The sequence below is a fragment of the Petaurus breviceps genome, unplaced genomic scaffold (assembly GCF_028583685.1).
Source record: "Petaurus breviceps papuanus isolate PSGF00001 unplaced genomic scaffold, PetGlider_PUasm1.0 90750, whole genome shotgun sequence".
NCBI lineage: Eukaryota > Metazoa > Chordata > Mammalia > Diprotodontia > Petauridae > Petaurus > Petaurus breviceps.
The window spans coordinates 268,037-280,719 of NW_027187335.1; the positions used below are offsets into that span (position 1 = coordinate 268,037).

Below are 12,683 nucleotides of genomic sequence, written 5' to 3' on the forward strand. Positions count from 1 at the left end.
TCAAATGAGATAATAATTGTAAAGTACTTGGTACATAGCATTATATAAATGCTAGCTATTGATTATGATTGAGGGCAGCTAGGTGGCATAGCAGATAGAGTGCTGGTCCTGGAATAAGGAAGACTCATCTTCTTGAATTCAAATACAATCTCAGACACTTCCTAGCTGTGTGATCCTGGGCAAGTCTCTTAACTCTGTTTGCCTCAGTTTCTGAATCTGTAAAATGAACTGGAACTGGAGAAGGAAATGGCAAATCACTCCAGTATCTTTGCCAAGTAAACCCCAAATGGTGTCATGAAGGGCCAGACATGGTTGAAAAATGACCCACATTGACTATGATTGTTATTGCAGAAGCCTGGGACAGGGAATGGTTTAATTTTGGGAGATGTGAGGTTGTTTCTTTTGTGGAGGGGCAGTCAGATCAGCCCCATCCCTTCACTCTCTGCTTCTTTACCACAACTTGTTCCTGAAGTATGACCCTGTGGGTTCCACTGATTTGTGACTACATACCAGTATGTGACTATCACTTGTGTGTGTACTTCTGCACGTATTATACAATTGTGGATGTGTATAACCCTTACTGGTCTGAAAATAAGTCACTCATGAATAAGACTGAACTCCTAAAACTAGATTCCTTTGAAAGGGGGATTATATGTTTATATGTATGTATATGTGTGTGTGCACTCCATCTGTAAGTATATATGTATACACACATATATGATAGGATATACAACACAACATATTGTATTGTATTATACTTAGATAATCAGCAAGCACTTATGGAGCATCATACTGCATTATATTATATCGTGTTCTTAGGCAGTCAATCAGCGAGCATTTATTAAGAGCCTGCTATGCACCAGGCACTGTGTTAAGCACTGGGGATAAGAAGAAAGGGAAAAAAAAATTGTTCTTGCCCCCAAGGAGCTTACATTTTAATGGAGGCAACAATATGCAAAAAAAAAAAAATTACATACAGATAAACACAAAGCAAATAGAAGGTAATCTCAGATGGAAGACACTGTGTGGGCAAGACCCAGAATTAGGGGTTAGAAGGGTAGAGGGTGAAATTTGAGCTGAGTCTTGGGTCCCCCCCATCCCACCCCAACTAATTCACTGATGGATTTAAGACCTGTCAGTTACCCTCAACCTGGTTTAGCCTATCTGCAGAGACAGTTTACTGGGGTGTGACCCTGAACATACTACAGCTTCTTGGAGTCACAGGTAGGAAGGAGACAAATTGCGAAAGACTTTAAAAGCCAGAGGATTTTCTATTGGATCCTGGAAGCGATGGAGAACCACTAGAATTTCCTGAATAGTGGGGGTGACGTGACGTAGTCAGAACATCAAGATGGGATGATTTCATCAATGTGAATTTGTCTTTCATCCAGTCTAGCTCCCAGTCCTTCCAGGTCTCTTCACGAGTTCCAGTGTCTCAAAAAACCATTTACCTGGTGGCGGCCATTTTTTGGGAGAGAGGCTTCTCACCTGAGGCTAGGTAAAATCAATTAGATTATGCCGCAGGTGACAGATGTACTTGTCCAGAAACTTTGATTAGAAGCCTAGAGCTACTGTATGTGGTAGGAGATAGAATGCTGGGCCTAGAGTCAGAGGAGCTCAGTTGAACTTCTGTGTCTGCTGCTTAATAGCTATGTGCTCCTGGGAAGTCATCTAGCCCATCTGAGCCTTAGTTTTGTTTGTTTTGTTTTTCTAATCTGTAAAATGAAAGGGTTCTATCACATGGCCTCTAAGGTTCCTTTCAACAACCTCAGTCTAGGATCCTTGGAGTCTTTCCAGATAGGAAGGAGCTGGTAGAGCCTGGGCTCCCCTGGCATAGGCTTTGAGAACACAAGCTCACCTCCCTGATGTGATTCAGCGAATCACATCCACTCCATGAAGTCAGAGAAAGACTTTGGAGAAGGATATAGAGAAATATTGAATTTTTATACTATAGATTTGAATAATTATCTTAAAGAATGATAGGAATTGGAATTGCGATTTCACTGATACAGAAATATCCTGGAGGAAGACACTCCCTTTATCTCTGCAGTTTAGTACCTTCTTTGTGACTCATAATCTTAGAGAGTTGCCTAAGGCCCTGAAACTTTAAGGTGACTTGTGTAGGGTCACAAAGCCTATATGTGTCAGAGGCAGCACTTAGACCCAGGCTCAGAGGTCAAATTTATACCAAGTTTGTTCTGATGGCACCTGGCCAGGTGTCCATTGAATGGGGACATTGTATGTGGGGCAACGTTGCACTTTCAGACAGGTAAGACCTATTGTGTTCACTATTAGTAAAACTATATGATGCATAGAAAAAAATAAGACTCCTAAATGTAGATTTGTGTTGGAAAGGTCAAAAAGTACCTGAAGAGAAATCAGTGTCATTTTGTTGACTTAAAACCAGTTTCCTCTATTTTCCAAATTTTAAGTATACACTGAAAAATGACCACGCAAATTCACCTTACTTAAAATCTCTGTGGTAAAATTTTAAAAAAAATTAACATTCAAATAAAAGGTTCTATTCATTTCATTGATCTGTATATGACCAAGATGGAAAGGAGGGTTCATAAAAATGAATAAGGCCACAAGTGCAATTATAGACCTACCTAGATTTCCTACAAACCAAATTCTGGAGAAAAGTGGAATTGGTATTCTGACCACGGTGGTACTTAATTATGTGATTATATGTGTCTTTGTATGACTATAGGCTTGACTGTATATCTCTATGTGTAAGTGTGAGATTGTATCCCTAGGTTTGCCTGTGAGCTAGCCTTGGCTATAACATTCTAGGTTTAGGGGGTTCCTTAAGCTGTATTTGAGACCCTGCAAATTCCAGCAGTGGAGCTGAGGGAAAAGGGTTGATCTGGATCTGTGGACGAGAGATATGTTCCCCTCTGTTTTCTTCATTCATTTATTCATTCATTCGTACAAAGAAACTTATATTAAGTGCTTACTTTGTGTGAGGCACTCTATCCTCACTTGGAATCCTCATTAGATTGGTTGTATGACCAACTGAAGTCCTTCTTCACCCATTTTCCCTCTGTCTAGCATTGCCCATTCATAGATCTTAGATGGTGAGAGCCAGAAGGGACCTTAGAAGTTTTGTGATCCAACCCCTTTGTTATACAGATAAGTAAACTGAGGCCCAGAGAGAGGGAGAATGTCTTGCCTAGATTCTAAATAGCAGAGCTAAGGTCTGAACTCAGGCTTCCTTCCCAAAGCTTAGTGCCGTGCCTGGCATGTGTAGCAGGTGCTTAATATAGGCTAAGGGCCCTAAGTAGGGATAGATGGGAAAGGGTCCTTTGAGGAAGCTTAGAACCCAGGCAGCACCAGAAAGACTTACATGAACTGATGCTGAGTGAAGTGCGCAGAACCAGGAGAACATTGTACACAGTAACAGTCATAGTGTGAGATGATCAGCTATGATTGACTTAGCTCTTCTCAGCAATGCAAGGATCTAAGACAACTCCAAAGGACTCATGATGGAAAATGCTACCCATTTCCTGAGAAAGAACTATGGAGTCTGAATGCAGAGTGAAGCAGACTATTTTCACTTTTTTGTTTGCTTTTTGTGACTTTTTCCTTTTGTTCTGTTTCTTCTTTCACAACATATGCAAATATGTTTACATGATTGCACATTTATAACCTATATGATATCGCTTGCCATGTTGGAGAGGGAGGACAGCTGGGAGAAAAAATTTGGAACTCAAAATTTTATAGAAAAATGAATGCTGAAATCTTTATATGTAATTGGAAAAAAATAAAACACTCTTTCCAACTCTCCCAAAGCCAGATTGCAGCAGGCCCCTTATTGACCAGTTTCATTTTCACCCCTTCTCTTAGTCTCACCCATAGTGGCAACATGATGAAATTCCTGACAAAATCAAGGTACGGTATAGGGAGGTTCTGCAGGGGAGGCAGGTCTCAGCTTGGGGCCCTCCTCTGAAAATAGGCAGGTGATATGCCTAAGGTGCTGAGGTAGAGTAGGGAGAACTATGAGGGGATGGGTACACCCAATGCCTCTGTGCACCGTGGGGAGGCTGTGGAAGATGGGAAGTAGAGGTGGAGAGTAAGGGTGACCCCTGAGCATTAGTGAATGTTAGAGGAGATTTAGGCTTAGAGAGAAGTAGGGATGTGTTCTGGATGGAACAAGCTAATTGGCGTCACAGCCAGGATAAGAATCCAGGATTCCTGTAAAAGTTTTTTTTTTTAAAGCAATTGGGGTTAAGTAACTTGTTCAAGGTTACAGGCCAGGTATTTCTGGGTGTGGTGGTATCTGAGCCCGGATTCAATCCCAGGTCATCCTGACCCTGGGACTGGTGCTCTTACTCGCTGAGCCACCTGGCCACCCCAACCTGTAAAAGTTTTTACATAGATTTATTTTTTTTCTTCTTTTCTTTCTTTTCCTTCCTTTCCTTTCCTTTCCTTTCCTTTCCTTTCCTTTCCTTTCCTTTCCTTTCCTTTCCTTTCCTTTCCTTTCCTTTCCTTTCCTTTTCCGATGGGGAAGTTAGGACAATTGTGGTTAAGTTACTTGCCCAAGGTCACACGACTAGTTTTTGTGTTAAGTGTCTGAGGCTGAATTTCAACTCAGGTCCTCCTGACTCCAGGGCCAGTGCTCTGTTCACTGTGCCACCTAGCCGCCCCTTTTTCATAGATTGCAATACATTAAAGAGCTGTGATTTCATCCATCAGGGTCTTACTTCCTTAGACAACTCACTTTGTGGGTTATGACAGAAAAAAATTCTTCATTCAGCAGCCATTCTTCTGGTGATGCCCTTGGCCATCAGACCTAAGGACCTGTACTTGAAGTCTTTTTAACTTTGTGTAACTGGCTGCAGCTTGTTGGGCTAGGTTACTCTGGAGGTCTCCAAGGTTTTCTCCACACATCTCTGTAGAGGAAGAGGAATTGAGTAGAAACAAAAAGGTTCACTTTGTAAAGAGATATTCTGTCACAGTGGAAAGAATGCTGAGTTGGTAGTCTCTAGAAGTCAAGTCAATAAGCAGGGATGTTTTGGTAAACGTTTAACAAGCAGCTGTGGGGTAGGGTGGGAAATGTGTGCACAGGAAACACTTCAAAGTTTAATCTACATTATTAGTATTTTCCCCATCAATTTCTTTAAGTCTAGACAATGAGCAATAACAAAAATAAATCAAGCCTTGATTTGTACTGTTTGGCAATTTCCAAAGTGTAAATGATCACGCTGAAAATTTAACAATCAACTCTCCAGAACCAGTTAGGACTGGCTCCAACATTCCAGGTCAACAAGATGGTTGTCTCTAGAGTTGGGTTTGAATTTTGACTCTTGCTTACTAGTTGCATGACCTTAGACAAGTCTCTGACTTTTGCTGGGCCTTAGCTGTTTGCTTCTGTAAAATGAAGGGGTTGGATTAGATTATTCCTGAGGTACCTCCCACCTCTGCTTTCCTATGGGACTCCTAGAGGTCTTCTGCTCTTCCTAGGGACCCTGTCCAGGGCAGTACTTGTGGTGGGGGGAACCACTCTTTGGGGAGGGACAAAAAGTTTTACTGAGGGGACCTGGGGTGATTCCCTGAGGGAAAAGGATACTTCAGAGAAAGAGTGTCTGAGGGGTGGGAGTCCTGAAACCCAGGTTACTGTGCAAACAAGATATTCTTATCCCCCTTATCACTCCTTGCAGCCACTTCCCCTCCACCCAGGGTCTGGGGTAGGGAGTGAGGGGGTCTCTTAAAGGAGCAGTGCCCCATTTCTGCATGGTGGATTCTATCCCATATGACCTACTAGCCTTACAATTCTCTCTACTCCCTTATCATCATCCTTTCCCCTGTCTTGCAAGGTCTGAGCTGACCTCTGTCCTATTATAAAGCAGCTAGAGGGAATAGTAGTTAGAACTCTGAATTTGGAGTCAGAAACATCTGGGTTCAGATGCTGCTTCATATACTTACTAAAGCTCTATGATCATGGGGAAAATAATTTAACCTTTTTGGGGCCTCAGTTTCCTCATCTGTAAAATGAGGAGATTGGTCTCAGTGACTTCCAAGGTCATTTCCAGGTCTAAATCTATGATTCTGTGCTCCATCCAAGTCTCAATTCTTTTTCCTATCCTCCTGTCCCTTTCTTTCCCCTTAGGGTTCTGGGAAAGGGTGATATCAGAGGTGTAGTGACCATGGGGTATGGGCATCAAGTTGGTCAGTCCTCTCATCATTATGTGTGAATGAGAAACCTCTGAGTAAGGGGTGATGGTACTGTGAAGTTGAGAGCTGAGGTGGAGAGGCTGTGTGGAGTTGGGGACCCAAAGGGTGGCCCCATGGACCCTTGTACAAAGGAGCACTTGATCTTTCTGCAGGATCCTTCCTCTCTCTGGATCCTTACTCTCACCCTCTCTTGAAGATCTCCTCAGGATTGGTTCCTCCCAATTCCACAGTGGCTACAATCTTAAACTTAAGTGTTTTGAGATACTGAGGGAATGGGATAGATAGAGTTGGGGTCTCAGGTAGCATGGCTGCTAGATCCCTAGCTCAGCTAAGATTTCCATCTCCTTCCTCCACTTTTTGCTCTCTCTCCCCTCACCCTGAGGGATGGGGGGGGCCCTTCACTGGGGCTGCTTCCTGCCTCTTGTCCTCTTCCCTGCCCCCGCCATGAGGGAAGGGGGTGGGGTGGGCAGGTGGGCGGGCCCTCCAGTCTGGTGCCCACATCCGCTGAGCCCTGCCCCTCCCCCACCTGCTGCTCCCCTGAGCTCACCCAGGAGTCTCTTCCTCTCTCCTTTCCTGGGGATGGGGCATGTGTATGGGGGGACACCTTCTCAGTTCAGTTACCCCACACCTTCACTCATCTTCTCTCTTGCCCACCTTCTCCCCTAAGCACTTCATTTTTATTATATTTGCCCCCTCCCACCTGCCACCATAGACCCCTTAAGGGGGCCAGTCAAGACTGGTTGCTGCAGGGAAGGGAGGGGACAAATTCAACCCTGTGCTGTCCAGAGAGAAAATGGCACTCCTTTCAGACCCATGCCTCCACCCCACACCTGCCTCAGGTATCTCCCCACCCTCCTTGAGCACCAACTTAGCTGATTCCTCGCAAAGGGGAAAAGATGTACATTGGAAGGGCTTCTGGGGGCATTGACTAGGAGAAAATGTTCCTAGGCAGGATTCCTTTAGTTCCAGAGATAGTCAAGGGGAGTTGGGGGCCCTTGATCTGTACCTCAAACTGTCCCAAGGGCCTCCAATCACCCTTCCTGCTCAGGCCCCATTTGTTTCTCCTTGCCCTGTTATTCATCCTCCCATGCTTGGAGAAGGGCCCCTGAGTTGGGTTCTTGGCCCTATTCCAGGACTCATCTGGCTCCCTTTTTCCCTGTGCACCCACAGTGGGGTCATCTTCTGTCTTTCCTTCTCCCACTCCACCTTATGCTCCAGTGCAATTGCTGGGGGAAACTGAGACCCAGAGAGTGAAATATTTTGACTGAAGTTGTCCAACAAACTTAGACTTGGGTTTCTGGCCAATCAGTCAATCACCTTGTCTCTAGGTATTGCCTCTGGACCAGAGAGTTGAGACATCTCTTTGTTCTCTGGGCTGGAGGAACCTGGGGAAGAGAGGAATTTCCTCATATTGGGATTCCACTCTGGGATTCACTCCACCATGAGTCCATGGGCCCTCTGGAAGCTTTCCTCCCAATCACAGATGAGGAATAGCCAGGCTTATATATCACCTAGCAATAGAGTGAAAAAACAGTCCCTGGGTGCCTGCCAGGTAGCATGAGGGGAAGGAGCAGGGTCCTGTGGTCTAGGGTCTTTTGATGCTACCCTCCCGCCCTTCCCTTGTTCTTGCCAGGACCCAGCATTGCTACTGGTTTCCTGTCAATGTGTCTTGCCAACCCAGAGACTAGGGTGGGGGGAGGAGTTCTCTAATCTCCTGGGGCCGCCTGCCTGGTTGGGGTGGGGGTGGAGTGAGGGGGGGTGGAGCCAGCAGCCCTGTAGGGTGGTTGATCACTCTGTGGTCAGCCCCACGTGGTCCGTGGGGTTATAAGCTGTGCCCGCTTAGCAGAGGACCCCATTTCAGCGCCTGGAGCACGGCGACTCTTCACCCACTCCATCATGGTAGTACCATCAGGTAAGTGTCAACTGGTACCCCTTTCTCTCCCTTCTCCCCATCTCACAAACATAGGGGGAAGAGGGAGGTCAGAGAAAAAAAAACTGGGCCTGGGACAGTCCTTGAAGAGAGAAGGAAAGGTGTGGGGAGTGAGAGTGGGGGAGGAGGGATGGTGTAGGGTAGCTCCCCAAGGCACAAGGAATTAGGGTGGAAAGACAGTGAAAAACAGGCTGGCAAGCAGAGCGACTGAGGAAAGGCAGGCAGTCTTGAGTTGTCAGGCTGAGGAGGCGAGGGGGCCTGGGAACCCAGGTTTCACGGTAGGACCCTTGGGGCTGCAGGTTTGAATTCTGATTCCACTTTTTGGGGAGGATAGAGGAGAACAGAGGAGGAGTTGATCCTTGTGTGAAAGCTTTTCTTTCTTTACTGCTTGATCTGAGGGTAGAAAAGTTCCTCTCTGCCCCAGAGATGGAAGAAGTGACAGAGACCCTATGTGGCAGAGATAACCAGTGAGATCCAGAGGGTGGGTGCCAGAAAGAGGCTTTGTGATGGGAATTGGGGACAGCAGACAGGCACATGGCTCCCCCTGGGGCAGACCCCTCTATTACTACCTCCACCCAAGATGGCCACATCCGTGGTGCCCAGGATTCACCACTGGTGGGAGGGCCAATCAGGAAGCCACTGAGAATAAGGGACTAAGGGCCTCCTTGTGAGTGAGAGCTGAACCAGAGACAAGGATAAGCAGGGATGGGAGAACAGAGCCAGGCAGGGAGGTCTGGTTGGGGGAGGACTTGAAGAGGAGATTGTGTCCTTCTTACTGTTTTTTAAGGCAGGATAGATAGAAGGGAAATGCTCTTGGTGAAAGGGGTAAGTCAGTAAGGACCCTTGAAATAGGTGGGAATTTGATGAGATTGGGGTAAATTGTCAAGGGAAACACTGTTTACACCTGTTTCTGCCAGAAAATGGCAGGGGGGGTGGTAAGGGTGGGGGTTGCTTTGGAGGACAGGAGATGTATCCAAAGAGGAAGTGGGGGGGGGTTGAGAGGAGGGGAAGATGTGTGCCATGCTGAGTCACCGCCCATGAGGCCCAGGGCGGGTCCCTTCCCTGCCCTACTTGCACTTCAAGGGTTGTCCCAGAAGTCTGGAGCTGGGAACGGGGGACTAGAAATAGCAAGGCCTTTTTGGAGGTGGGACAAAGGTAAGGGTTGGGGTAGGGGTGAGGGTGGGGTCTCTCTCAAAGCAGGTGGCCGAAGGAGGAAGTGGGCAGACCCACCATCTGGACAGACACAGACAGACAGTGCAGTCACCCATAAAGTAGAAAGCACTACTAACAGCAATGTAGGGTGTAGTGTTTCCTACTTTATGGATGAGTGTACTGTGGGCTTCGGAGATGCGCCATCGGGTCACCCTTGCTACCCCTCTTCTGGATTCCCAGCCTAGTGGCTCCAAGGATCAGGTAAATAGCTTCCCCAATGACTAACACCATTCCGGACCATTCTGTGCTCCAGCCTCATGCCCCCATGGCAATATCTACTAAGGTCTGAGTAAGAAACTCATCCCTGGCCTTTGCTATCAAGTGGATAACTCTGGTGAGCAGATCAGAGCCCATAAATTTTAGGAGTCCTTTACCACCTTTCCTTCTACCCCTGGTAGTACCTTGTGGTCCCTTCAACAGCATTCTGGGGGAAGAGGGATAAGGGAATACTGGGAAGGTGGGGCCTACCTGAAATTTGGGGAAGAACCCCAGAGAAACCTGGAAATGTAATTCTCGTGGACCTGAGGCCCAATGGAATCAGAAGCCTCAGGAGTCAAGGAGGAAGACGAGATGATGGGGATGGGGAAGAAATCAATGATTGTGTCTATGACTTCTAACTAATAAAGAACTGATTTTGTCCTTCCCTTGTCGTCTGAGAATTATGTTACTGGTGGGACAGTGACAAGTGGTTGGGGAAAGGGGGGCAGCCATGAGAATCAGAAGAACGCACATGGTGGGCATCTCAGGGTTGAGTGTGTTGGGGTTGGGACCTGGAGGAAGGGGGTGGCTATCACCATGGGGGCCCAGCAGTACTTCACTTCCTCTCTACTGCCTCTAAAAAGAGTGCTGATCATTGGGTTAGGAAAAGGTGGGTTGGGGAGGGGGCAAGCGGACCCTGGGGTTGACCCTGCCCCTTGCAAGAAGGACAGCCTATACTGGCTGGGAACAAGTGAAAAGCTCAGGACAGTTGGATAGCAGGAGATCGGGAAAGGGGCAAGGCCTAGGACCCAGAAGGGCTATGACACCCCCCCTCCCCCAAACCCTTACCCAATACCTGCCTGCCTAGGGCCTAGGGCTACATTAGCAAATGAAAAGCATTCACACCCACTAGGGGGTGCTCCCCCCCAGCTCTCACTGTAAAGCCCCAGAGGAAACAATAAAACACAAGAGGCTCACATACAGAAATGAAACTTTGGGGTTGAGAGACCTTAGAGGACGTTAGTCCAAAGTCATTTTCCTCATTTTACAAATGAGGAAACTAAGGTCTAGAGGAAGAAAGTGTCCCCCAGGGAACCCAAGGGACTCTCGACTCCCATTCAACACCATACCATGTTTCTGCAAATATGTAGACACGTGTGTGCACATTCACACAATATATACTTTGACACACATGTATACATACACATGCTTATGCAATGGCCCATTAATGCACACACTGACTTACTCATACATACACAAACACAGTCCCCTCCCTCTTTTCCTAGTGACACCAACATTAATTTGTCAGAATCACCCATTCTGAGAAAGCCCACATCAGCCAGCTATTGTCTGTTCCCCAGAATGCCACATGAGGGCGCATGGAAAGGGAGGATAGGGTGTATGCCTATGGAGTAGTGCTCCCCCCATTATAGTGGATGCTATTCAATATCCCAAGGAACCCCTATGCTGATGTGAACCCCACAATCCAGTTCACATGTGTGCCCACTCTCCTTCCAGACCACTACAAATGATGAACTCTTCATTCAGCATAGGGGTAGAAATGTATTCCCAGATCCCTGAACCACAGCTACTTCTAACCACAGTGAGGATGGAGAGCTGACAGGAGGGGAGACTTCCTGGAAGTCGGAGGTGAAAGAGGCAAGAAGTAGAGAGAATGTGAGCCTTCTCCAAGAAACATGTAGGATCTAGAGACCAAACTGTGAAGGATTCTCCCTCTTTCTGTCTATTTCTATTTCCATTTCTTTATTAGTCTCTCAGTCTCTTTGTCTGCCTTTCCATTTTTAGTCTCTCTGTCTCTGTCTGTCTCTGTCTCTCTTCTTCCCTCTCTCCCTCCTCCCTCATTCTCTCTTCCCTTCTATATCTCTTTCCGTCTTTCTATTCCTCTCACTGCTGTCTCTCAGACATCTCTCCTACCAGGGAGGAAGGAAGGGATAGGTATGTGGTTGCATTCCAATTTCCGTCCCGTCCCATCCCATCCCATCCCATCCCATCCCATTCCATCCCATCCCATCCCATCCCATCCCATCCCATCCCATCCCATCCCATCCCATCCCATCCCATCCCATCCCATCCCTTTCCCTCAGTGTGCTCTGGAAGCAGCAGTGTGAATGTGTGTTCTATGTGTCCTAGGCAGTAGATCCCAGGAGGAAAGGACTGCCCAGTCCCCCAGCCCCCGACTCTGCCTATCTATCCTGCCTACCATTGCAGCACCATCACCATGGAAACCAGCAGCTGGCTTTCCATTGGCTGGCTGGTGAGGAGGGGAGGAGGGGGAAGGGAGCATTCTTTTTCCCCCTATCTCCATGCACACCCCAATGCTTGGACCCTCTTCCATACCAAGGACTTTGAGGCACAGGGAGCTATTGGGGAACTCAGGATTTCTTAGAGCTGAACCATTGACTTCTAAGGGAGAGACTATGAGGCAGGTGGCGCATCGTCCCAGGCCTCCTTAGGACCCAGAAGAGCCATAGAACAGAGCAGAGACAGACAGGGAGAGAGAAGGGGGCCGGGCAGGCAACCAGCGTCACTCCCGCCCCCAGCCCAAAACAGAGCCTTGTCTGTGCTGTGGAGAAGGGATTGAAGCCTATTCAGATGGATGGCTGGCTAGACCGATAGATGCTGAACCACATACATGGAAGGGAACACATGAGAATATAGGGGCACTGTCATACAGAGACATCGACACACATGCAAATGCAATTAATTATAACGACACCACCTACTAATCCACACCAACAAGACACAGATACACACACACACACACACACACACAAAGACACCCCCTCCCACATATACTCCCCCAACATCTACTGCCACTGATCCGCACACAGAGACCCATGCTTTCATCCAGTTAAACTGTCTCTGGCCTCTTCACATTGCCCCCACAGGGACACCCTCTCTTGCTCACACACGGAGACTGGCGCACACTCACACGCAAACCCCAGCTTCATTTCCAGCAGCTCAGCTTGTCTTTGTAGGCAGGAAAGATCTCTCGCTGCCGACCTTGGACGGAGTGTGGGGGAGCCAGGAGACTGACCAGAGGAGAAGTGGTCCTGGCCCAATATGACCGTACGCTGTGCCCTCATTTGGGGGGGTGATGTCCCTGGTCTTTGGCCCTGGGGTCCTGCAGTGCCACAGAGGATCTGAG

General features: G+C 47.4%; 1 protein-coding gene across 1 annotated transcript in view; it reads left to right on the forward strand.

Annotated features, from left to right (window-relative positions):
* Window positions 1-11,846: 11,846 nt before the first annotated feature.
* Window positions 11,847-12,683, forward strand: part of TSPOAP1 (TSPO associated protein 1) — a 39,408-nt gene continuing 38,571 nt past the window's right edge. Inside the window, 1 exon segment of the mRNA XM_069067421.1 lies at window positions 11,847-12,682. Coding sequence (XP_068923522.1) covers window positions 12,633-12,682 — 50 coding nt within the window. The 5' untranslated portion in view covers window positions 11,847-12,632.